The following is a 21,210-nucleotide window of genomic DNA, read 5'->3' on the forward strand; positions in this document are numbered from 1 at the left end:
GACCAGTAATTCAATTTCCATCACTGACTTCTTTTCATTTTTCAAGATGGTGAGTGTTCATATGAAATATTAAATTTTATCATAGAAATATTTAAACGGTGCTTGCTGTACTCTCATTTATTTTAATTATTGATTGAAAATAGTGCTACGTTCATAATTTCGTTAAAGTGTAGTTTCAAATCGATGTAAAAAGTATTTGTAAGGTGCATAACAAATCAACCGCGTGGCTACCGAATGAATTAAAGAGATTTGTATTTTTTAGCCGCCCAAAAAGGACGCGAAATCTTCGGCAAAACAGCCTCAAAAAACTCAAAAGAAGAAGGAAGGATCAAGCGGCGGCAAAGCCAAAAAGAAGGTGGGCATGTTAATTTGAGGTTATGTTTGAAGCGATTACTTGCCAAATGATTATTTCAAAATTGCTTGACTGTTCTGAGAGCAAAAATAAACTGATATATTGAGTCTGATGGCTAAAAAATTATTTAATTTATGTGTTGTTGTGTTAGTAGTTTTTGTTGACACGTAGAATTTTAATTTGCAGAAGTGGTCCAAAGGAAAAGTACGTGACAAGCTAAACAACCAGGTTTTGTTTGACAAGCCCACGTATGAGAAGCTCTACAAGGAAGTGCCACAGTACAAGTTGATCACACCCGCTGTTGTGTCTGAAAGGCTGAAGGTTCGAGGGTCCCTCGCAAGGAGAGCACTCATTGAACTTAGAGAAAAAGGTTAGTCACATAATTATAAGGCTGAGGCTCTGCCTATAGTTTAAATGCTTGAATAACTTGTTAAAAAAATATTGTATAACTTGACTTATAAATTATTTAAATATATAAAAAGAAAAAGTGACTGACTGACCGACTGACTGATCTATCAACGCACAGCTCAAACTACTGGACAGATTGTGCTAAAATTTGGCATGTAGATAGCTATTATGACGTAGGCATCCGCTAAGAAATAATTTTTGAAAATTCGGGCTCTAAGGTGGTGAAATAGGGCTTTGAAATTTGTGTAGTCCACGTGGACGAAGTCTCGAGCATAAGCTAGTTAACTTATATAACTTGTCTGCTGGCTCAGTTCTGTTTGAAATCTATGTTACCAGTAGCTATCAAATTAGGCTAGCCTGTAATGCTTTGCGGAAAAATACAGCTAAGCAGCACATTTTACATAATATTATACTGAATGAAAAATTCGAAAAGGCTAAAGAAATCTGAGGAAGGCTTAATTTAATAAAGGGTGGGGAAGGTGTTCTGACAGGGTGGTGTGTGATATTTGAGAAATATGTGTATTATCATAATCATGATCAAGATTAACCCATCGCCGGCTCACTACAGAGCATGGGTCTCCTCTCAGAGAGAATGGTTTGGGCCATAGTCTACCACACTGGATTGGTAGACTTCACATACCTTTGAGAACATTATGGAGAACTCTCAGGCATGCAGGTTTCCCATGATGTTTTCCTTCACTGTTAAATCAAGTGATATTTAATTAACTAAAAGTTAGAGGTGTGTGTCCGGGATTAAACCCCTGACCTCCGATTAGAAGGCGGACATCCTAACCACTAGGCTATCCCAGCCAAATATGTGTATAATAGACATCTAATAATAAAGAAATTCAGCAAAATATTAAGAGTAGCATCGCTTGACTGAAATGACTTGTGATGTTGGGTGTGATTTGCAGGAATATGAATGCTGTTGAGATCCTTGATTTTTACATCAACGGTCAACTGTAACCCACTCGCAAGCCATATACCCTACAGGCCTACATCATGAACCAACTTAATGAAACAATGTCATTAAAAATGTGTTCATCTCCTTTTGTAATGTGCAATCTCTAGTAAATTCCCATTTCCCACTATATACACCATTCATTGTGATGAACTTTTAGCCTGGATCAACCGTGACAGTTGAAAACTGATATATTGAGTCTGAATATGAACTATTCAAAAAATTCTTAAAGCAACTTGTATTCCATATTCATTAGTCATACATTTCTTGTTGCAGGCCTAATCAAGCAGGTCGTCCAACACCACGGCCAGGTCATCTACACAAGAGCAACAAAGGGTGACGACCCTGTCGCTTAGGATTATGTCTTAAAATAAACAAAAAACCAAATTTCTGTCTTTCTTTATTGAACCATAATATTTAATAACATTAAAAAATGATTATAAAATAATACAAATTCAAAAACAATATAATATGAAAATATGATTCAAAAAATTCCTATTTTTGTTAATTACTCAGTAATAAATTTGTTTCGATTGGCATACTGTGATAAAACAAGATTTTTTTAATGGTTCAGTAGATAGTAGTACTCTACTACTGATTTCTACTGTTTAGAACCATTAATTTATAGGTACAGTTCTTGCAATTCACGAAGGCGATTGGCTCATGCTTGAAGTTGTATCGGTATAAGGTTGGAACACTGAATGTGTGCGTTGGCGAGCGCTTGCTCCTGACTGATTGGTCTGACATGCACGCACACTTACGTATCCGACGTAACCACAAGTAAAGTCCACTCGCCTTCGTGAATTGCAAGAACTATTGGATTAAATTAGCGCATGCCGACTTTGTGTTTGTCATCTACATCAAGCATTGCAAATCTGATAGTGGGATATAGATCCCGCAGGTGGTCCTTGAACTTTGCTGCGTGTTCTTCATTAGCTGTCTCGACGACCACATTAGCCTGCGAAAAATATATACAATTGGAAAGCACCTATGTAAGTCGTTTTTCTGAAACTTTTTAAATGCAAAAGTTTTATTATTATTATTTATTTTATTTATTTAATCCTACATTTATTCTAACTCTATTCTGTTAAAATAGTTTAATTATAATTTTAAGTAATCTCTTTTGGCCTTCTGTTATACCTAGATTTAAATTTAAATAATAATTATGTATTTACGCTGTTGATTACTTTCAAATAAACAAAATAAATAAAATAAAATTATTGTATATTTCTACGGCTATACTCACGTATCTCTCGACGACGTTAGCCCGACTAGTTTCGAACCCATCCGGGGTCCTTTCAAGTGGGTCAGTTCGCGCACGCGTCACGTTTAAGACGGTCAGTTTTAGTCTTAAACGCGACGCGTGCGCGAACTGACCCCCTTGATAAAGGAATATAGTCTCATTCTGTATGAAATGTAATCTAATCCTACTAAATGTGAAAGTGTGGATGTTTGTTTGAGTAACAACTCAATCTCGCAAAAATGGCAGAGCGGATTTGGAATGGAGATAGATTATACCCTGGATTAACATTTGTTAATTCGGAAAATCAAAGAGTTCCCGCGGGATTTTAAAAAATTAAATCCACGCGGACGAAGTCGCGGGCATCAGCTAGTAATTAAATAAATCAGTTTAATTTAGGTATCTAAAGTATCTTCCTCCAAATAGACCTACCCAAGTAGTCCCAACATCCGTATGGACCCACATTTGCTCAGTGACTAGACTCTTCAACACGGCTTGCTCATCAGCAATGGCTTTCGCGAGCACCTCCAGCCCCTTGCAGTGGTCGGGCACCGCCACCGCGAAGCGCATCAGTCGCCCGCTCACACCGAGGCCGCGTTGGATCGTACGAGACAGCCTGCCAGAGTCCACGTTTCCACCACTGATTATGCAAACCGCACTGGAAATGAATAGTGAAGCTGTAGAGTAAATAACTAGTCAAGTCCTTTCGGACTCTCACACAAGGGTTCCGTGCCGTCGTACGAGATTATGTAGGTACCTAGGTACTTATTATTATTTGTTGTAGCGGAAATACAAATACACATTCTGTGAATATTTCAACTACCTGTTACGGTTCATGAGATACAGCCCGCTGCTGACAGACGAACGGACAGCGCAGGCTTAGTAATAGGGTCCCGTTGACACCCTTCGGGTACGGAACCCAGAAATAGTTGACGGTATGAGTGATGAGTTGACTAAATTAACTTGGAACAAGAAGGATATTGTGTTTTTAACCAACTGCGCCGAAGTTCAAACGTAAGGATAATGCTTTAGTGCATTTTTTCAGTGATGATTCAGTCTATAATCAGAGATAATTTATTTGACTCTAATAATGTTCCTATTCTAAAACGACAGGTATGTAGGTAACTAAACACACTGGTCGTCGGACGTTTTCAGTTATGTGCTTATAGTGTAGGTAACTAGGCACCAATCAATTTTTTTGCACAAACCGGAAATGGTAATTTTTGGCACTGCATTCATTTCTAATTTAAAATGTAGGACCATTGTAGGACATTTGCTAAGCTATGCATTCGCATCTAAAACATTTAATTTCTAAACAAGGAAGTAAGTAAGTAGGCTGTATTAACCGTTTTCCTCTCAATTCTGGTACAAGCCCCTGCATGACCGCAGCCAAGGCGCAAACACCGGCGCCGTCCGCGACCAGTCGCTCGCGCTCCAGTACATTTATCACGGCCTTGGCGATGTAAGCTTCATCCACCACCAACTAAACATGAGGCAAAAATCGTTACTTTTATGCTGGCTAGTAACGTACCAAGTATTTACCCACGAAGTTAATGCAATATCAATTAATTACCTACAGTGCACTGTACACTATATAACTAAATTGAAGGGACCGGGTATTTTAGTGGGTGTAAGAGTTTTAGTAGTAGGTTTAGGTAGTGATAGTATTTTGCAATTAAGTGTTACCATTCTATCCAATCTTCCTCTGATAGTGGCAAAGGCATTTTCTCCGACGACACAGGAGCTGAGACCCTGCGCTAAGTTGGGCACGATTGGCACCGACACCGGGTGACCGGCTTGTAGTGCCTTCATCATAGTCGGCACCTTCGCACATTCTGCTCCCTACACCATATAAGTCAATATTCTGTTTTATTAAGTAGATTGTCTAGTTGTGACAAAGCATAGTTATCAATCAGTTGCGATTGTTATGCTTTGACCCAAGTCGGTAACTGGATGGGTGACCGACTAGCGGATCGAATTTGACCTTTTCGTTTTCTCGTGCCTCGGAGAATACATTAACACATTACACGATTATTATCACACATCTACCTATCTGATAATAACAGCTGTTAAACCTAAGCTAATTACCTAATCTCATTCTCGTAGAGTTGTAGCCTATAGGTAGGTACATATGTGCTAGGATCTGGAAACCCACCGCAATATTATCCCAAGAAAACTACCATTGTGATTATTTGAAAGGGGTCCGACCCTCAGCAATGAGGAATATGATTCAGGGAGAGAGAATATATCAAAGAATAAGTAGGTACACTGTAAATGGCTTTAAATCTACCGACTGGAAAAGGAGTGAGTGAGACGGATACTCATACATTTCCTAGATGGAGCATAAGATCAACGTCTCGATTTTAAACACATTGAAAATCAAGATGAGGTTGTCCAACATCTGTCTGCGGCAGATGCGACTGCTTCGGCCACATTGCTAGGAAAAACGCGAGTAGCATAGATAAACTGTTGATCACTGGCAAGATCGGAGGAAAGAGCCCGCGGACGAAGCCCGAGACGTCGCCTTGGTCCGATCGGATACGAGAAGCGGTCGACAGTCGACACTACCCTTCCAATGTCTTCCGTACGGCCTCCAACAGGGAAAAATGGCGCAATATCCTGAAGAAAGTGATATCTTGACGGAGCCACGATCCTCAAAATTGAGGGACCGACGCGAGAAGAACACAGCAAATGGATTTTCTTGCATGCGACGAGCGTGGCGATGATCAGTGATCACCGCGTCGGCCTCCGGCAGCTGTGTAACCATAGTGTGCTCACATAAACCAGACAAGTGCACTTCAGCTTCTTGCAGGCGACGAGCGTGGCAGCAAGCAGCCCGCCCGCAGCGACTGGCACGATCACCGCGTCGGCCTCCGGCAGCTGCGTAATGATCTCTACGCCCACTGTGCCCAGACCCGCCATCACTAGTGGATCGTCCGAACTGTGTGAAATAAGTAAATAATAATCGTAACAATCAATTTTTATAACGCATTGCACCATCTTCAAAAATATTGTTTTGATAAGACAGGTAGTTTTGCCATTACCACCTACAAATATAATATAATATGCAGCATGCTTCGAAACATGGCAGAATCGGCAGGCAGTCCGTTAGGTAGGTACCTACAGGTTATAAAAACTAATGATCATGCTGGTGTTTTACCTAGCCTATCATTGAAAAAAAAGGTGAACCTTAGCAAAATATGTTTTCCATCTCGGTTGACTTTTTTAGCATAGTTGACGGTGTCCTCCAGGTTATCGCCGTAGAGCACCACATCTGCGCCGAGCTCCGCACAGCGCTGCGTCTGGTACGGAGAACTGCGCTCCGGGAGCACCACAGTAACCTAATCATCAAGACATCCCATTCGACAGTCATTTTTACCCAACTACTCAGTACTTACATACCAAAAACTATACCTGATAGGCACTATAGATACCTGTACATATGTCCAGTATAAAAAATATATGTTATGTGTGAATAATAAATGTGGTGAATTTTGGCTTCGTTCTTCCCAATTCATGAGTTATTAATGTTACCTAACTGACGTAGGTTTAACTACCAAATTGGATTTATTACCTACTCAACATTTATTATTTACTAGCTTATGCCCGCTACTTTGTCCGCATGGACTACACAAATTTCAAACCCCTATTTCACCTCCTTAGGACTTGAATTTTCATGCATGCCAAATTTCAGCCGTTGATAGATCAGTCAGTCACCTTTTCCTTTTATATATTTAGAAAATATTTGGTAGATAGGTAACAGAACTAGATAGGTACCTACTAAAACTTTTCTGGTGTTTAATGTAGATCCTACTATTAATATTTCGCAAATAGCATGGAACTATAATTTCTTTAAAAAAATTGTTGGTTAAGTATCTGGTTTGTATCATGTTGATCTTACTGGAAAAATCCTACAAATTTACCGGTATACCCAGAGCATTGCCGTGGTAAGCAGCGCCGAGAGCCATATCTCCGTTTGAAGGCACTATGACTCCTCTTTGAGACATATCATCATGTCGGGCGACGAAGGCATTCCGAATTCCGCGTTCAGCACAACTATGACAATCATTCATTTATCGAAAGATTTTTTACCATCAGTTTATTTCATATTTATCGTTTGTAAGTTTTTGTAATAATAACAGCTTACCTGCCCGTATATTGTAAATTATCACATTTTAAATATATCTTATAATCCATGTATTTGCTAATTTTTGCTTCCTGTATTAGAAACGTTAAAAAAAAAATATTTCATAAATAACGGAATAATCGTAGTAGGTACCTTCATAATAAATAATTCTAAGAACTTACACATAGAGGCGTGTGTATTACGCCATCTTCAATTCTTTCAGTTGCTTGCTTAATTTCGTTAAAGGATAAAATATGTGGTTTGCCCGATGTCGTTTCCAGATCATCCTTGAAACATCAACGGCATACAGTAGCGAAACCAATAATTAATCTATGATCAATGGGTACCTATATCCATTTGATTTGCATTTACTTTTTAAATTGGGTAATTTATGTTTGTATAGTATAAGTCTTACCATTTTTCTTAGAGTACCTACCTAATTCTCGTGTACCTAGTTGCAAAAATATAAAAATCGGTTGCTGCAGCTACGATAAATTTAATTTATTTTTAGGTTAAGTTCATGAGCAGCTTGAGCTGTTTTGCTTTGCTTTTATAAAATATTTTGACAGTTTTGTTAGTCGCAAAAATCACAGATTATGATAATATTATTATCTAATGAGATCTAACTACCTTTAGTCCTTATTCTAAGGATCTAACCGTGCCTTTACTTATTGGTGTAAAAAATATTTTTAGTAAACTGTATGTCCATAAGGATTTTAATTTTTTATTTTTCTCTAGAATATTAGCCAAGTTTATCATGCTTACTCACATTAATTACCAATAAAGTCTACACCTCTGGGAAATGTGGATTAAACTAGGTAGGATAAATTATAAATAGGGAAAAAATAGGAATATTATGCAGTGTGGCAGTAAAAATCCATACTAATGTCGGTCTGCTAGCTTTTCACTGCCCAGCAGTTTAACCGATGTTGATGATATTATTTTAGTACAGAGTTAGCTTACATCCCGGGGAAGGACATAGGCTTTTTATCCCGGAAAATCAAAGAGTTCCCACAGGATTTTTATAAACCTAAATCCACACAGTCGCAAGCTTCATCTACTAGTGATATAAAAATAATTATGTTTAGAAGCAGAATGATGAAGAAGAATGAGTAGACATTAAAAAAACATTTTATAAATCATTCATTTATATTTAATTAATTGCTAAAGCATCATTTTGTGTTTCCTGAGCTAATTGCACTTGTAAGTTAAGAAGTTTATTTTTTAATACCACAATGCCCATAAGAACAATATTTTCTGGTTTCAGCGCCCCTGATGACTCCACATTGTAGAAGAATTTATTTGGTTTTGCTTCCCAATTGAATTCTGCTTCATACTGGTCTTCATCCAACTCTGTGTGTTCACTTTTTGGCCACTCATCAGGCCTCGGGAACAAAGTATGCTTCATTATATTATCTGGGTCATATTCAAAGGACACACCAGCCGTCGGATTCCATTTCGCATGTTCTTTACCAAATCCCTTTTTTGCATAGGCTCGCAGCTTGAGCTCTTGGCCTTTACGGAGCTTGATGATTAATATTTCATCAAGTTCACCGTAATCGGCCTGATCTTCGTCTCTATGTCGAGATGTAACTGGTACCACTCGAGGGTCACTTGATTTCAAATCTGCAGTTGTGACATGTCTAGTTTGATCCCCTGTGCATTTGACGTCCAGTGTAAACTCCACACTACACTCGGTACAGAAATCTGGACACATGCAATCTCTGGAGTAACGGATCTTATCTACAACATCATCAGATATAAGGGGTATCAAACCGATGCGGTGTGCGAGGAATTCGTCGCTCAGCACAGTAGAATTAGCTTCTAACTGAACCCAATCAATGGCCATGGTAGGTGTTTCAGCTATAAACACTCGTCGCATGCTGTTTGCAACACTTAACTCGGTATCTTCCACGACGAATTTCACATTATCGTCAGTCAATTCTGTGATATGCACTGATGGCTGGTTAGCGTATGGCATCTTGTTTTAACTAGTTAACTAAAGCCTTTACTAGAAAACTTTTGTTTTATATTGGGTATTTCTCGGTCGGCGTGAATGTATCCAATTGGCCTCTTTTTCATAAGTTTTAAATCATTACAATAACTTTACCATACTTATATCAATGAGACTTGATTTAAAATACAATTTGCACTACTTTGAACTAGTTTATTGTAAAGAGATTTGAACACTATCACCGACCAGAAATAAAAACACTATTTGGTAGGTATTTGAAGAATTCCCAATTATTATGAATTAACAAGCCAATTATTAATGAAGAAAAAAAGATGTCAAACGAAATGACAAATGTCATTTTCATTTTTGTTAACTGACTTTCCGGCTCTGGGTTCTAGCTTTTTTAAGTCAACAAAATGTGGTATTAGTTTTGGACCACAAATAAATGAATCTTGAACAAAGAATTTGCAAGTACTACTACGTAAATATTTTAGCTGTTTTTTTTTCTGTTCCGTGGTAGCCCTATTGTGACACTTACTGTTAGAGCGAGATAGCTAAATGCTTTTAAGCTCTTATTAGAACGTGACAAAATGATTATGTTTTGTCCTTATCACCGTGGCCCCTTTTTTTGATTGCCAAAATGTATTTGTACGTGAGATTTTGGCAAACAACGTGAAGTGAGGTTACCTATTTTGACTCCAAGTATTGTAAATAAATAGTTAGTTAATTGATTCGTTTTGTTGTTTTTTGTTTTTGAAGTTATTGTGCAATGGTGGATTGCAGTATACTAGGCTACAATTGCCGAAGCGAACGTAAAATGGACGGAATAACATTTCACAAGTAAGTACCTCTGCTTGAGCGAGAGGGTCTGAGAGGGCCACGCTAGTTGCATTTCTGGTATAACTGTGGGTACAAAGTAAAAACCTAGTCTATGGCTAAACTTCTGTCTTCTCAGCAAAGAATTATTACTTTCTATATCGATGCTTCTGAGTTCTGTCTGTCTGTCAGCCTCAGCGGTCTGTTGCAAACTCATGAAATGCAAAGAGTATGTACAGTGCGGCAAGGTGGCGGCAAGGCTCTCTTGGCACTTGAATGACATTAACAGGGGGGCGCTGTTGGAGAACAAAGGCTAGAATATTCAAACAAGGAACATAAAATGGAACACTTGACGGTAACGTTAGTCCCGATTTCCGCCACGCGCCAAGATAGCCTTGTCGCACTGTAACCACTACGTTCTGGATGATGATGAACTGTAAGTATATAGTTAGTTAGGTACCTAAATAGAGAGTTGTTTATTATTTTTATAACGTTTATTATTTATTAGGTATTTATTGTAATTTTCTCTATTTTTATTTTTATTATTTGTTGTTATAAGTCCCGCAAATTGCTATTGCGCTGCTGGTACCATGTCTCATGAAACTAACATCGAAATGACGTCATTTTGACGTCAGCCGAAATAAAAATATACCACCAGCTCGAAACTTCAGTCTAGTGCTGACGTCACTAGAATGGTGGCCACGCGCATTAGCAATGAGCAGGTGGTTCTCAATTCGGTCCGTTTTTTTAAGTTATTTTGATGACTTAGGCGGTCAGTAACCCTGCATCATCAGGATTAAGGAGTTGGAACCAAAAAAAATGGAACCACCACGGAAACATCCCCTGTCGATTAAAAAAAAAATTTGCAAATCGGTCCAGAAACGTCGAAAAAATCGGTGTAGGTTAAATATTTAAAAACCCAGGGAAACTATCTTAGGAACCAAGTCTTTTTGTGATAATAACAATTTAGTCATGGTCTACTCAATTTTTTGGTCAAGCGTGAGGTGTCCATAAAAATTACCTAATGAAATTGACTAAATTTTTTTTTAGTCATGATCGACTCTGTTTCAAATAAGGATCATTTAATTGTATCCACAGACCACCCAGGGTGGTCTGTGATTGTATCGAGAGAAAAAACCGGCCAAGTGCGAATCAGGCTCGCGCAATGAGGGATCCGTACTACAGTCGTATTTTTTCGACATTTTGCATGATAAATCAAAAACTATGATGATGCATAAAAATAAATAAAAGTCTGTTTTAGTAATGCACAAGGGAAGCCCTTACATATGATACCTCACTTGATATAGGTACCTAGTAATCTTACTTCGAAAAATGAAAATACCTACTAATTTTTAGTTCATGACCACATTTTTTTTTGTGTGATGTAACCACAAATTCACGGTTTTCAGATTTTTTCTCTAATGTCTGCTATAAGACCTACCTACCTGCCAAATTTCATGATACTAGGTCAACGGGAAGTACCCTGTAGGTTTCTTGACAGACCGACATACAGACAGACAACAAAGTGATTCTATAAGGGTTCCGTTTTTCCTTTTGAGATACGGAACCCTAAAAATCGGGACGGACTTAATAGCACCAAATAAAAAATAAAATAAGGGTTCCTTTTTTATTTATCGTTTTGGCACGGACCCCAAAAACTACAAAAGGTCATACTTGTAATAGGTACCTACGCATATTGTAACCTACTTATTTCGCATTAAAAAGTATAAACACAGTGCGTGCGTGCGAGTGTTTATAGACACGTCAGTTTAAAATAAGTAAAAAAATTATATCTTTTAAAATGGAACAATATGCGAACAGACATTCAGTAAGTGGTTATAAATAGGCTATTTGACATCGATGGCTATTTGATGATTAATAAGTATGGTAGATAGATACATCAATCATTACTAGGCAACAAATACTTAATTCAAAACCATGTTTATACTTGCGCATAATTACCTACCTAATAAAATGAAAACAGTAGGTACCTACCTACTACTTAGTTACTTGCTCATCATTATCAATAGACCAAAACAATAATAAACAACGCTAAGCTACTTGTAGTAAGCACGGACCTAATTGGCCATAAATAGGTACCTGGTACATAGAACATAACACATTATTTCACTGTGCAGACCATGTGCAGACAGACTGACACATTTGGTATCAGAGAGTTGCCCTTCATCCAGTGAACCCAGCATCAGCCATATCCGTGATCGTTACTAAATTTGTTATGGCCTTCTTATCTAATAAATAATATAATATATGAATTACTAGCTGATGCCCGCGGCTTTGGTCGCGTGGATTTATGAATGCATGATTCTTTGAAAATCTCGTGGGATCACCACGATTTAAGAATGCAATTCCTTACAGCATCAGGGCTGAGGAGTTGGGTTCTCGAGTTCAAAAAGTCTTTACTTGACAGGTACCTCCATGGAACAGAAAAAACAGTTTTCTGTTCTGTGTTTTCTGTTCTGAAACTGTTTTTTCTGTTCTGTGGGTACCTCCAATATCAATTAATAACCGACAGTTACTACTCGTAAATCCCAACAATTTTTATGGTCAGGTACAGCATCAGGATTAAAGAATTGGAATCCAAATTATTTATGGGCCAATGTCACAAAGTTTCTATATAGATTTTTAAAAAAATACTCAAATCGGTTCAGAAATCTCGGAGATTTAGGTGCATATAGGTAGAAAAACACGACTTCTCCTTTTTTGAAAGTCAGTTAAAAAGTAGTCTATGTTACTCCCTGATTAATCCTCTAATTGCCTGTGAAAGTCCCGTCAAAATATGTTCAGCCGTTCCGAAGATTAGCCCGTTCAAATAGACAGACAGACAGACAAAAAATTAAAAACGTGTGATTCAGTTATGGTACAGTTCAAATAACGATATGAGCTTAATTTGATATGGTTATTTCAAAATTACAGACAGACACTTCAATTTTATTTATTAGTATAGATTTATCTTTTCAACGAGGGTAATTTGATAAGGATACCGCAATTAAGGAGAAATACGACACAATTATCTATGGCACCCGCTATTTTAGTTTGATGATGAAATTACCTTTGACCTTATTTATGTCAGCTGCAGCAGACAAAGAGTTTCAGTGTTGGCCTTAAATCGGAGGGGGGAAGTAATGTTATTGTAAAATTAATAAACAGCTAACATGGTGTTGCAGACGGTTGAGTTTGACCCCATGTGCGATAAGGGGAACCCACAGAAGATATCTTTTGAGGATGTATCAGCTGCGACATTCAGGATACAAAGTGGGATCACTAAAACGCCCTGCGTGGTTCGTATATAAAATTACTAATGCCCGGTTTTGGTTTATTTTATAAACAAAAATTATTATAGACAGATAAAAAGACGGATATTTAAATAAACTGCGATCATGACTAATGAATTGAGAAGATAAAAAAATATGATTACATATATACGGTACTAGCTAATTATGCTCGCGACTTCGTCCGCGTGGACTTCCCTCAAACCAATATTTCACACCGTCAGGGGTTGAATTTCCAAAAAGCCTTTTTAGCAGATGCCTACGTCATAATAGCTATCTGCATGCCAAATTTCAGCCCGATCTGTCCAGTAGTTTGAGCTGTGCGTTGATTGTTCAGTCAGTCAGAAAGTAAGTAAGTCAGTCAGTCACCTTTTTCTTTTAAACATTAAAAGATAGAAGTTGATAATGATTTTATTACTTGAAAGTTTTATTTAATTGATGAATTATTTATTTGATAACCCTTATTTGCATATACGGTATACCTAAGTGATGATGCAGCCTAAGGTGAAGCTCGCCTGCCTAGATGGTGCCTATTCACTCTTCTTTTGAAGGTATTAATGTTATTATTATGGCTAGCGGGGAGCTTACCTAAGTATGATATTTTCTTACAGAAATCTCACATGTCCTCCAAATATGGTATGGATATTTACCTAAAGAATGACTTCCTGCAACATACCGGTAGGTCAGTATAGAAATAAATGTTTATAATCAACATAATGCGTTACCTGCTGGACTAAAAAAATACTTAGCACTACCTGCTAACCAACAAGGTTGTACCTATCTGCTTTATTATACTTAGGCTTTAAAAAACTACAAAATTGTTTTTCTTTGCAGCTTTAAAGAAAGAGGAGCTCGTAACGCTTTACTCCTGTTATCTCCAGAAAATAAGGCACACGGTGTAATTTCCGCCTCCCTGGGAAACCACTCACAAGCGCTCAGCTACCACGCGAACCTGCTTAACATTCCCGTGTCTGTGGTGATGCCTAACGTTGCACCCATCATGAAGATACAGAACTGTCGGTCCTACGGCGCCAACGTTATAATTCACGGACATGACATGAAAGAAGCGAAGTATCATGCCATGTCGTTGGCCAAGGAAAAGGGCCTCCCATATATCAATGGGTAAAAGAAAGTTATTGAAATCATACAAGTGTTGGTAGACAAGAGAACAGACGGGAAAATTCACGAGAAGGTATAGGTTCTTACCTATACCGTCTCGTTAATTTTCGAGGGACACCATTGACGAGCCAAAGAATTAGACGTTTGACAAGAAAAATACACATTCAAAGACTTAAAAGACAAATAAAGACTTGACGATGGATGAGACGATAGACGAGATGAAAGGTACGATCAGAGGTAAACCGTAAACGAGATGGCTGAAATGGATGACATTATGAACGAGACGATAAACGAGACAAACCACGAGACGAAAGACAAACGAACAAAACAGATGCCGATAGAAGGTTCAATGAAACATATATGATAGATGGATCGATACCAAAACGCGAGTTAGACCAACCAACATCAAAGAAAGATGAAAATCACAAAAATAATGAATTACAAACATAATAATCTTATCAAATACTGTTAAAAAGACTATAGACGAGACCATATTTATTTATTTTATAGTATGCCCGCAATTTCGTTCACATGAATTAAGATTTTTTTTTAAATCCCTTGGCATCTCTTTGATTTTTCGGGGCAAAAAGTAGCCTATGTCCGTCCGCGAGATAAAAGCTTACTCTCGACCAAATTGCATCAAGATCAGTTAAATAGATATACCGTGAAAACGTAGCAGACAGTCAGACACACTTTTGCATTTTTAATAATAGTTTGGATTATTATTAGTTTTCTTCCTCACGCAATGTATTTATGGTAGATATGACCATCCGCACATTATGGCCGGTCAGGGCACAGTAGGGCTGGAGATCTTGGAGCAAGTGCCAGATGTGAACGCAGTTCTAGTCCCTGTGGGCGGCGGCGGTCTATTAGCCGGAGTGGCCACGGCCATCAAACATCTCCAACCACATGTCCTTATCTACGTAAGTGATAACTTGACATTTATAAAGCATATGAAACTTTCTACGCAATTATGTTTGTTACATTATAAAAGTCCCATAAAACTTAAGATTAAAAAATGTTTATTACTTCTAAACACTTTTTGTATTTTAATAAGAAAGTCGGAAACTATCTACAAATAAATACCTAAACAACCTACATTTTCTGGGAATGTAGAATAATGTGCGTTTTTATAAATTAAATACATGACTTGCTTTATAGCGGTGAAGGAAAACATCTTGAGGAAACCTGCATACTTGATATTTCTCCATAATATTCTCAAAGGTGGGTGAAGTCTGTCAATTCGCACTAACTCCATATCATTCTGAGAAGAGACTCGTGCTCAGTAGTGTGCGATAGGTTGATCGTGATGATGATTGTATAGATACCTATACATATTTTATCTGATGACGATAATATCGTTACTTTGGTGGCAGGGCGTTGAGACAGAGAAATGTCCAAGCATGGAGATGGCAATGAAGCACGAGGAGCCCGTCAGCGTGGACATCCGCTCGACACTGGCCGACGGGCTCGCCGTGCCCACTGTTGGGTACAACGCCTTTCGCACCGTCAAGTCGCTCATTGATAAATTGGTAAGCAATTTTTTCTTAGACTGGATAAAGCAAATAAAATCAGTCCAGTAAGAGTGGGACGGGCACACAAGGGTTCCATACCGTACCGTATGGTGATCTAACCATAATTTCACCATTTTATAAGACGTCTACCTACCTGCCAAATTTCATGATTCTAGGTCAACGGGAAGTACACTATAGGTTTTCTTTACAGACACGACAGACGGATAACGAAGTGACCCTATAAGGGTTCCTTTTTTCCTTTTGAGGTACGGAACCCTAAAAATAAGAAACGGCTATAGCCATCTATAGTCCTATGAGAGTTTCTTTTTTCTAGAGATATGGAAATAAAAAAATGAATTCTGTTAGATTACAGTAAATGAGGATTGGATTGCACGGGCGATACTACGCCTTGTAGAACAAGAAAAGTATGTGGTGGAGGGTGGTGGCGCAGTTGGCGTGGCAGCCATCATGGCCGGCTTGGTGCCCGAACTTGCCGGGAAGAAGTTTGTATTATATTAATGTCAGCCTCCTTTCAGGGGGTCACAAGTTAGATATCGGACGTCCACGCACCTAAAATTTTATGGAGTTATGCTTAGCTTTAACGGTGAAGGAAAACATCGTGAGAAAACCTGCATGCCTGAGAGTTCTCCATAATGTTTTCAAAGGGGTGTGAAGTCTACCAATCCATACTTGGACAGCGTGGCCTAGTCATTCTGAGAAGAGACCCGTGCTCAGTAGAGAGCCGGCGATGGGTTGATCATGATGATGATGAGCGACCGCTGCAATTAGTCCATCAAGCCGCTATCGCCGATATATTGGACCTATTGCCTGTAGTACGTGACAGATCGAAATGGCAATTATAGGGGAGGGAACGCCCCGCACAACCCCCGCGCTAACCCAGTGTGAGCGAGCACGGGTGACCTGCGGGTGTGCAGGGCGTCCCCCGCCTCATACCCCGATTGCCATCTCGGTCTGTCGCGGACTATACTTAATTATCGGCGATGGTTATATGTACCTATACCTAACATAGTAATAATATCAAAGTAATTTCATAGTCATGTCCTCTCTATGCAGAGTGGCATGCATTCTCTCCGGCGGTAACATAGACACGACGATACTGGGCCGCTGTCTGGAGCGTGGTCTCGCCGCAGAGCAAAGGCTGGTCAAGTTCAAAGTGACGGTCAGCGACCGGCCCGGCGGTATCGCAGAGCTCTGCAAACTCATCGCAAGCATCGGCGTCTCCATCAAGGACATCATGCAGGAACGCGCATGGGTCTTCGGGGACATTTTTAGTGTTCGAGTGAGTATAGTTTTACAAAACAATGAAAATATTGTACTTGAACTTTAAAAAGAGATTTCTCTGTTGTATCTAATTATCTGATAATCTAATGTAAGCTAGTAATTTCATAACTTTTTCAGGTAAAAGTGGTATGTGAGACGCGGGGGCCTGAACATTTGGAGCAACTTCGTAATATTATCACGAGCACGTACAAGGAATGGTACTTCACTCGCGAGTGGGATGAAAATGACCGCAGACTAAGCACAAATTCTAATGGCGACGTTTCGCATTAGTTTTTCTATAATACGTGATAGTTGATATATAGTTATAGTCATATCAATAGGTACCTATAACAAATTCAATCATGATTGTTTGTCTATTTTAAAGAATAGTGATTTTACTATTCACCCATATAATTAAGTACTACCACTTTTTACCATTTTAGAAGGTCGCGTCTATCTAGGTACCTAAATAAGTATCAATTTTATAGAATTACGTCGCAGGTACGACTACTTAATAGGTGTTATGGCCAAAACCCTTCTCACTCTGAGAGGAGACCCGTGCTCTGCACTGAGCTGGCGATGGGTTGATCATGATGATGATGATGATGATAGTCTTAATTTAACTTTTACAACAAATAATATAAATAATCGAACTTCATGTTGTATTAACATCATCATCATCATCTTCATCATACATCATTGTTGTATGTAACTGTGAAGCAGGTTACTTTGCGGAAATCCATGGTATACAATGAACCAAATGCTTAATTTGCTATAATCCGCTGAAACAGGTCAAATCTGTATGGTGCAACATGCAGTCTGCGACATACACCGCCCGCCCTCCCACTGCTAAACACGCAGGAAAAAGCAGCCACCAGGCAAGCAATACGCACCACCAAACGCGGCACCACAACCACACACTCGACGCACCTTTCGCCCCGACCGCTATGGCTACACCGGTCGATGTCGCATGCTGCATGTTGCACCATACAGATTCAACCTGTTTCAGCGGATACCAAGCTTTTGGTTCATTGTAAATCGAACTACAGTTTCATTTACTGTAGTATTATCTTGAATTGTATAAGCTGTGATATTGTAATATTGTGATGATTTATACCCAGACAAAATATAAAACATCATTCGTTAATTTGGTTTCATTTCATTAAAATGTTTAGTACTTAATAAGTAGGTACCTTAGTATAATCTTTATTAAATACTAGCGACCCGCCCTGGCTTCGCATGGGTGAAATGTAGATACTAATGTGGTGTCATTGAGGTGTCATTGCTTCGGAAACTCTCAAATGAGAGGATTTTTTCTGACCTAATTCACATTATTTCAATTTCTCTAGGGATCTCTAATTTTTTGAGAATTAAACTATACCTATAAACTTTCCTCTTGAATTACTCTATCTATTGGTGAAAACCGCATTAAAATCCGTTGCGTAGTTCAAAAGATCTACGCGTTCATACATACATACAGACGCGGGAAGCGACTTTATTTTATACTATGTAGAGATTTTATCTACTTAACTACAGTATTCCTAATCTATACCTACGTAAATCAATTTCCATACAAACTTGTTCCTGATAAACACGAGTTTACGTCTTTACTTCTCACACGTCACAGATCAATTAACGTGTAGAGTGTAGACCACATGAGTAGATATCCATACTACTCGTGTGGTGTAGACCGCGTATAGAGAAAGTACCTACCAATAACCTACCCTACTCATTGGTTTTGAAGCACCCTGGACCATGAAAGTAGGAAAGGACGCGACAGGTCGAGATCGCAATCGCGGTGAGGACGTCCCGCACAGCCCCCGCGCTAACCCGGTGCGGGATAGCGCAGGTGTGCGGGCGTCCCCCGCCTTATAACCCCGATTGCCATCTCGACCTGTCGCGTACTATAAGTAGAAATTGATACTTCCTTGTCGTCTTCGCCGTCTAAAAAGTTTTTATGTGTCCTTCTAAATTTAAAAAAGAGGACGACATTTTACTTATTGACACAATTGAAGTTCCTGTCAATGTTTTTATACAAGCAATTATATCAATATTGAGCATTGAGTAAAATTAAGTGACTAAAATGATAATGTAAGCAGAACTTCCAAATCAATATGACAAATTTTCAGTGATTACTGGTTCTAGGATTCCATTTATGATAACGGAGTTTTTACCAAAATGCCAGATGTAAGTTATAGACATGAATTCGCTTCCCCTACCTCAACAGGCATGCCACGTTTTGTAGCACATACTTACTAGATATCGTTGCCACGTCTAGCTCTGACATCAAATAAAATCTAGGCTATGAGACTCCGACAGAGTTCCTATCACTTAATAAAAAGCGATAAATGAAACTATTGATACCTATCAGTGTAAACCAAATTGTGATCGATGGGTACTAACATCACCAATTCACCAATCATCATAATTATCTTCGAGTTCAGAGTTTGATGTAAATTGAAATAAGTACCTAAGTAAATACCTAGGTACATAAATAAAAATCATTTTATCAGAACAGGCATTTGTCTAAGAATTCAGTGTAGGTATAAGGTATAGGTACTAGGTAGTGCTTTAAAAAACATTCATATCCAAATCAATAATCTCTTTTTGAATAACAGATGCAAAGACTAGAAAAATACGTTAAAATCAAATATTATTTTTTACATTTTTTTATTTCAGCCACATGATGTAGAATACGACGAAAACTGTGATCCGAACAGTCCCAGGAAAATAAAATATGACGATATAGTGGCTGCTTCGCGGCGCATTGCGGGAACTGTTGTCCGAACACCATGCACGGTAACTATTCGCATGGTGTACTTTCTGGATAGAAAAATCTAGACCTACTGAGCCCGATTTGAAAATGATTTCACTGGGAACCAGAATGTACTTTTGGGATGGATATAAGCTATATATCTGATATTTTGTCAAAAAGGGAGCAGACCAGTGGCCACTTTTTTGACCCAAGTCAGCTTTAAAAACAGTGAAGAGGCAAACCACGATGAACATGAAAATGATCTACATATCTCTATCTATACACTTGCAGAAGTTGTTGTAGAGCATTAAAAAGATCTACAAAAAGTCCGCGAGAGTATATTATTATGTCAAAATCCTAAAATGAATCCACAAAATAGAAAAATAAGGTATTTAGATAACATTAGATCTTAGGTAGATAAATAGGCAAACCATTTAGGTATCAGTAGAAATGTTGCCATAAAAAAGTGATGAATTTGGATGATATATTTTTTACAGAGGGCTCACATGTCCGATGCGCTGGGTATGGAAATATATTTGAAACAAGAATTCATGCAGTATACAGGATGGTAAGTTGAAAGTCATATTTACGTTTTCACTTGAGGAATAAGTAGATTGCACGTTTACCAAAAAGTTCGTAGATACTCACGGAGAGCCCACATTAAATATCCAAGCCCGTTCACAACTAGTTGTTCACAACAACTTCATATTTGTATTGGTATAGCACCTATAAAATACGATAATTTCTGGCACATAATATGTTCCCAATGAAATTTAAAATGTTGGGACTATTTTACTTGGAAATATAGAAATAAAAATATGTATTACAAGAGAATGTAGGTACCTCCTTATCGCTTTAGAAATAATAGATTAATTTTATCAGTTTCAAAGAGCGTGGTGTCCGAAACACGTTGCTACTGCTAACAGAAGAACAGAAAAAGATTGGCGTGATATCAGCTTCCACCGGCAACCACGGATTGTCTATGAGTTATCACTCCACACAGATGGGGATTCCCTGCATCGTCGTAATGCCGATTCGAGTGCCAATAACGAAACTTACTAAATGTCAGGCTTATGGCGCGAAGACATTGCTACACGGCGAAAATATGGCTGAAGCGAAACATTATGCCATGGCTATGTCTAAGGAAAAGAAACTATACTATGTTAATGGGTTAGCACTTTAACGTAGTTTAGTTAAAGTATCTAGATAACTGATATACCTACGTAACTAATGTTTTTTAAAATGTCGAAATAATTCCAGTCCTAAAATGCTAAATTTTACGAGTTTATAATATAATACGCTGGTAGTGGTAAATACAGAGAACATGCTAATGCGAAGAAGATAGGCATTATTGTGGTAGTAATAATATTTATGAAAATAATAAAGTAGTATTT

At 38.3% G+C, this 21,210-nt stretch overlaps 5 protein-coding genes across 8 annotated transcripts in view; 3 read left to right on the top strand and 2 right to left on the bottom strand.

Annotated features, from left to right (window-relative positions):
- On the top strand, positions 1-2,108 carry RpS25 (ribosomal protein S25). Its single transcript, XM_034977803.2, has 4 exons — positions 1-49; positions 263-355; positions 539-722; positions 1,998-2,108. Exons 1-4 carry the CDS (start codon positions 47-49, stop codon positions 2,075-2,077), a joined length of 360 nt encoding a protein of 119 aa, XP_034833694.1. The 5' UTR covers positions 1-46; the 3' UTR covers positions 2,078-2,108.
- Positions 2,105-21,210, bottom strand: part of LOC117990429 (L-threonine ammonia-lyase-like) — a 25,982-nt gene continuing 6,876 nt past the window's right edge. The window contains exons 2-10 of one of the 2 annotated variants that reach the window (XM_069504444.1): positions 7,270-7,374; positions 7,109-7,179; positions 6,885-7,017; positions 6,151-6,302; positions 5,740-5,902; positions 4,648-4,803; positions 4,308-4,444; positions 3,394-3,619; positions 2,105-2,679 (exon numbers count right to left, since the gene is read on the bottom strand). In XM_069504444.1, the coding sequence (XP_069360545.1) occupies positions 2,548-2,679; positions 3,394-3,619; positions 4,308-4,444; positions 4,648-4,803; positions 5,740-5,902; positions 6,151-6,302; positions 6,885-7,017; positions 7,109-7,158 (1,149 nt within the window). In that variant the 5' untranslated portion in view covers positions 7,159-7,179; positions 7,270-7,374 and the 3' untranslated portion in view covers positions 2,105-2,547. The remainder of the gene's footprint in view (positions 2,680-3,393; positions 3,620-4,307; positions 4,445-4,647; positions 4,804-5,739; positions 5,903-6,150; positions 6,303-6,884; positions 7,018-7,108; positions 7,180-7,269; positions 7,375-21,210) is intronic. The other variant, XM_069504445.1, reaches the window with a different exon arrangement.
- Positions 8,218-9,386, bottom strand: Polr2C (RNA polymerase III subunit RpII33). The gene has a single exon (XM_034977804.2). The coding sequence runs from the start codon at positions 9,066-9,068 to the stop codon at positions 8,241-8,243; it is 828 nt and encodes a 275-aa protein (XP_034833695.1). The 5' UTR covers positions 9,069-9,386; the 3' UTR covers positions 8,218-8,240.
- LOC117990594 (L-threonine ammonia-lyase-like) lies at positions 9,863-18,208 on the top strand. 3 transcript variants are annotated; one of them, XM_069504442.1, is made up of 9 exons: positions 9,863-9,881; positions 13,043-13,156; positions 13,759-13,829; positions 13,982-14,269; positions 15,027-15,189; positions 15,643-15,798; positions 16,147-16,283; positions 16,855-17,080; positions 17,200-18,208. In XM_069504442.1, exons 2-9 carry the CDS (start codon positions 13,061-13,063, stop codon positions 17,350-17,352), a joined length of 1,290 nt encoding a protein of 429 aa, XP_069360543.1. In that variant the 5' UTR covers positions 9,863-9,881; positions 13,043-13,060; the 3' UTR covers positions 17,353-18,208. The 3 variants fall into 3 exon arrangements, with proteins under 3 accessions (XP_069360543.1, XP_034833941.2, XP_069360544.1); XM_034978050.2 differs by lacking the exon at positions 9,863-9,881 and adding an exon at positions 11,602-11,685; XM_069504443.1 differs by lacking the exons at positions 9,863-9,881; positions 13,759-13,829 and adding an exon at positions 11,604-11,685.
- The window catches only part of LOC117990591 (L-threonine ammonia-lyase-like), a 5,275-nt gene continuing 3,216 nt past the window's right edge, over positions 19,152-21,210 (top strand). The window contains exons 1-4 of the mRNA XM_034978047.2: positions 19,152-19,248; positions 19,741-19,860; positions 20,314-20,384; positions 20,699-20,986. Coding sequence (XP_034833938.1) covers positions 19,240-19,248; positions 19,741-19,860; positions 20,314-20,384; positions 20,699-20,986 — 488 coding nt within the window. The 5' untranslated portion in view covers positions 19,152-19,239. The remainder of the gene's footprint in view (positions 19,249-19,740; positions 19,861-20,313; positions 20,385-20,698; positions 20,987-21,210) is intronic.

The sequence above is a fragment of the Maniola hyperantus genome, chromosome 18 (assembly GCF_902806685.2).
Source record: "Maniola hyperantus chromosome 18, iAphHyp1.2, whole genome shotgun sequence".
Classification (NCBI taxonomy): domain Eukaryota; kingdom Metazoa; phylum Arthropoda; class Insecta; order Lepidoptera; family Nymphalidae; genus Maniola; species Maniola hyperantus.

Coding starts and splice junctions, on each gene's coding strand:
- LOC117990594 (XM_034978050.2), top strand. CDS start 11,659: ATGGAACAATATGCGAACAGACATTCA. Junction 13,157..13,758: donor TCACTAAAACGCCCTGCGTG/GTTCGTATATAA, acceptor ATTTTCTTACAG/AAATCTCACATGTCCTCCAA. Junction 15,190..15,642: donor AACCACATGTCCTTATCTAC/GTAAGTGATAAC, acceptor CTTTGGTGGCAG/GGCGTTGAGACAGAGAAATG.
- RpS25 (XM_034977803.2), top strand. Junction 356..538: donor GCGGCAAAGCCAAAAAGAAG/GTGGGCATGTTA, acceptor TTTAATTTGCAG/AAGTGGTCCAAAGGAAAAGT. Junction 723..1,997: donor CATTGAACTTAGAGAAAAAG/GTTAGTCACATA, acceptor TTCTTGTTGCAG/GCCTAATCAAGCAGGTCGTC.
- Polr2C (XM_034977804.2), bottom strand. CDS start 9,068: ATGCCATACGCTAACCAGCCATCAGTGCATATCACAGAATTGACTGAC.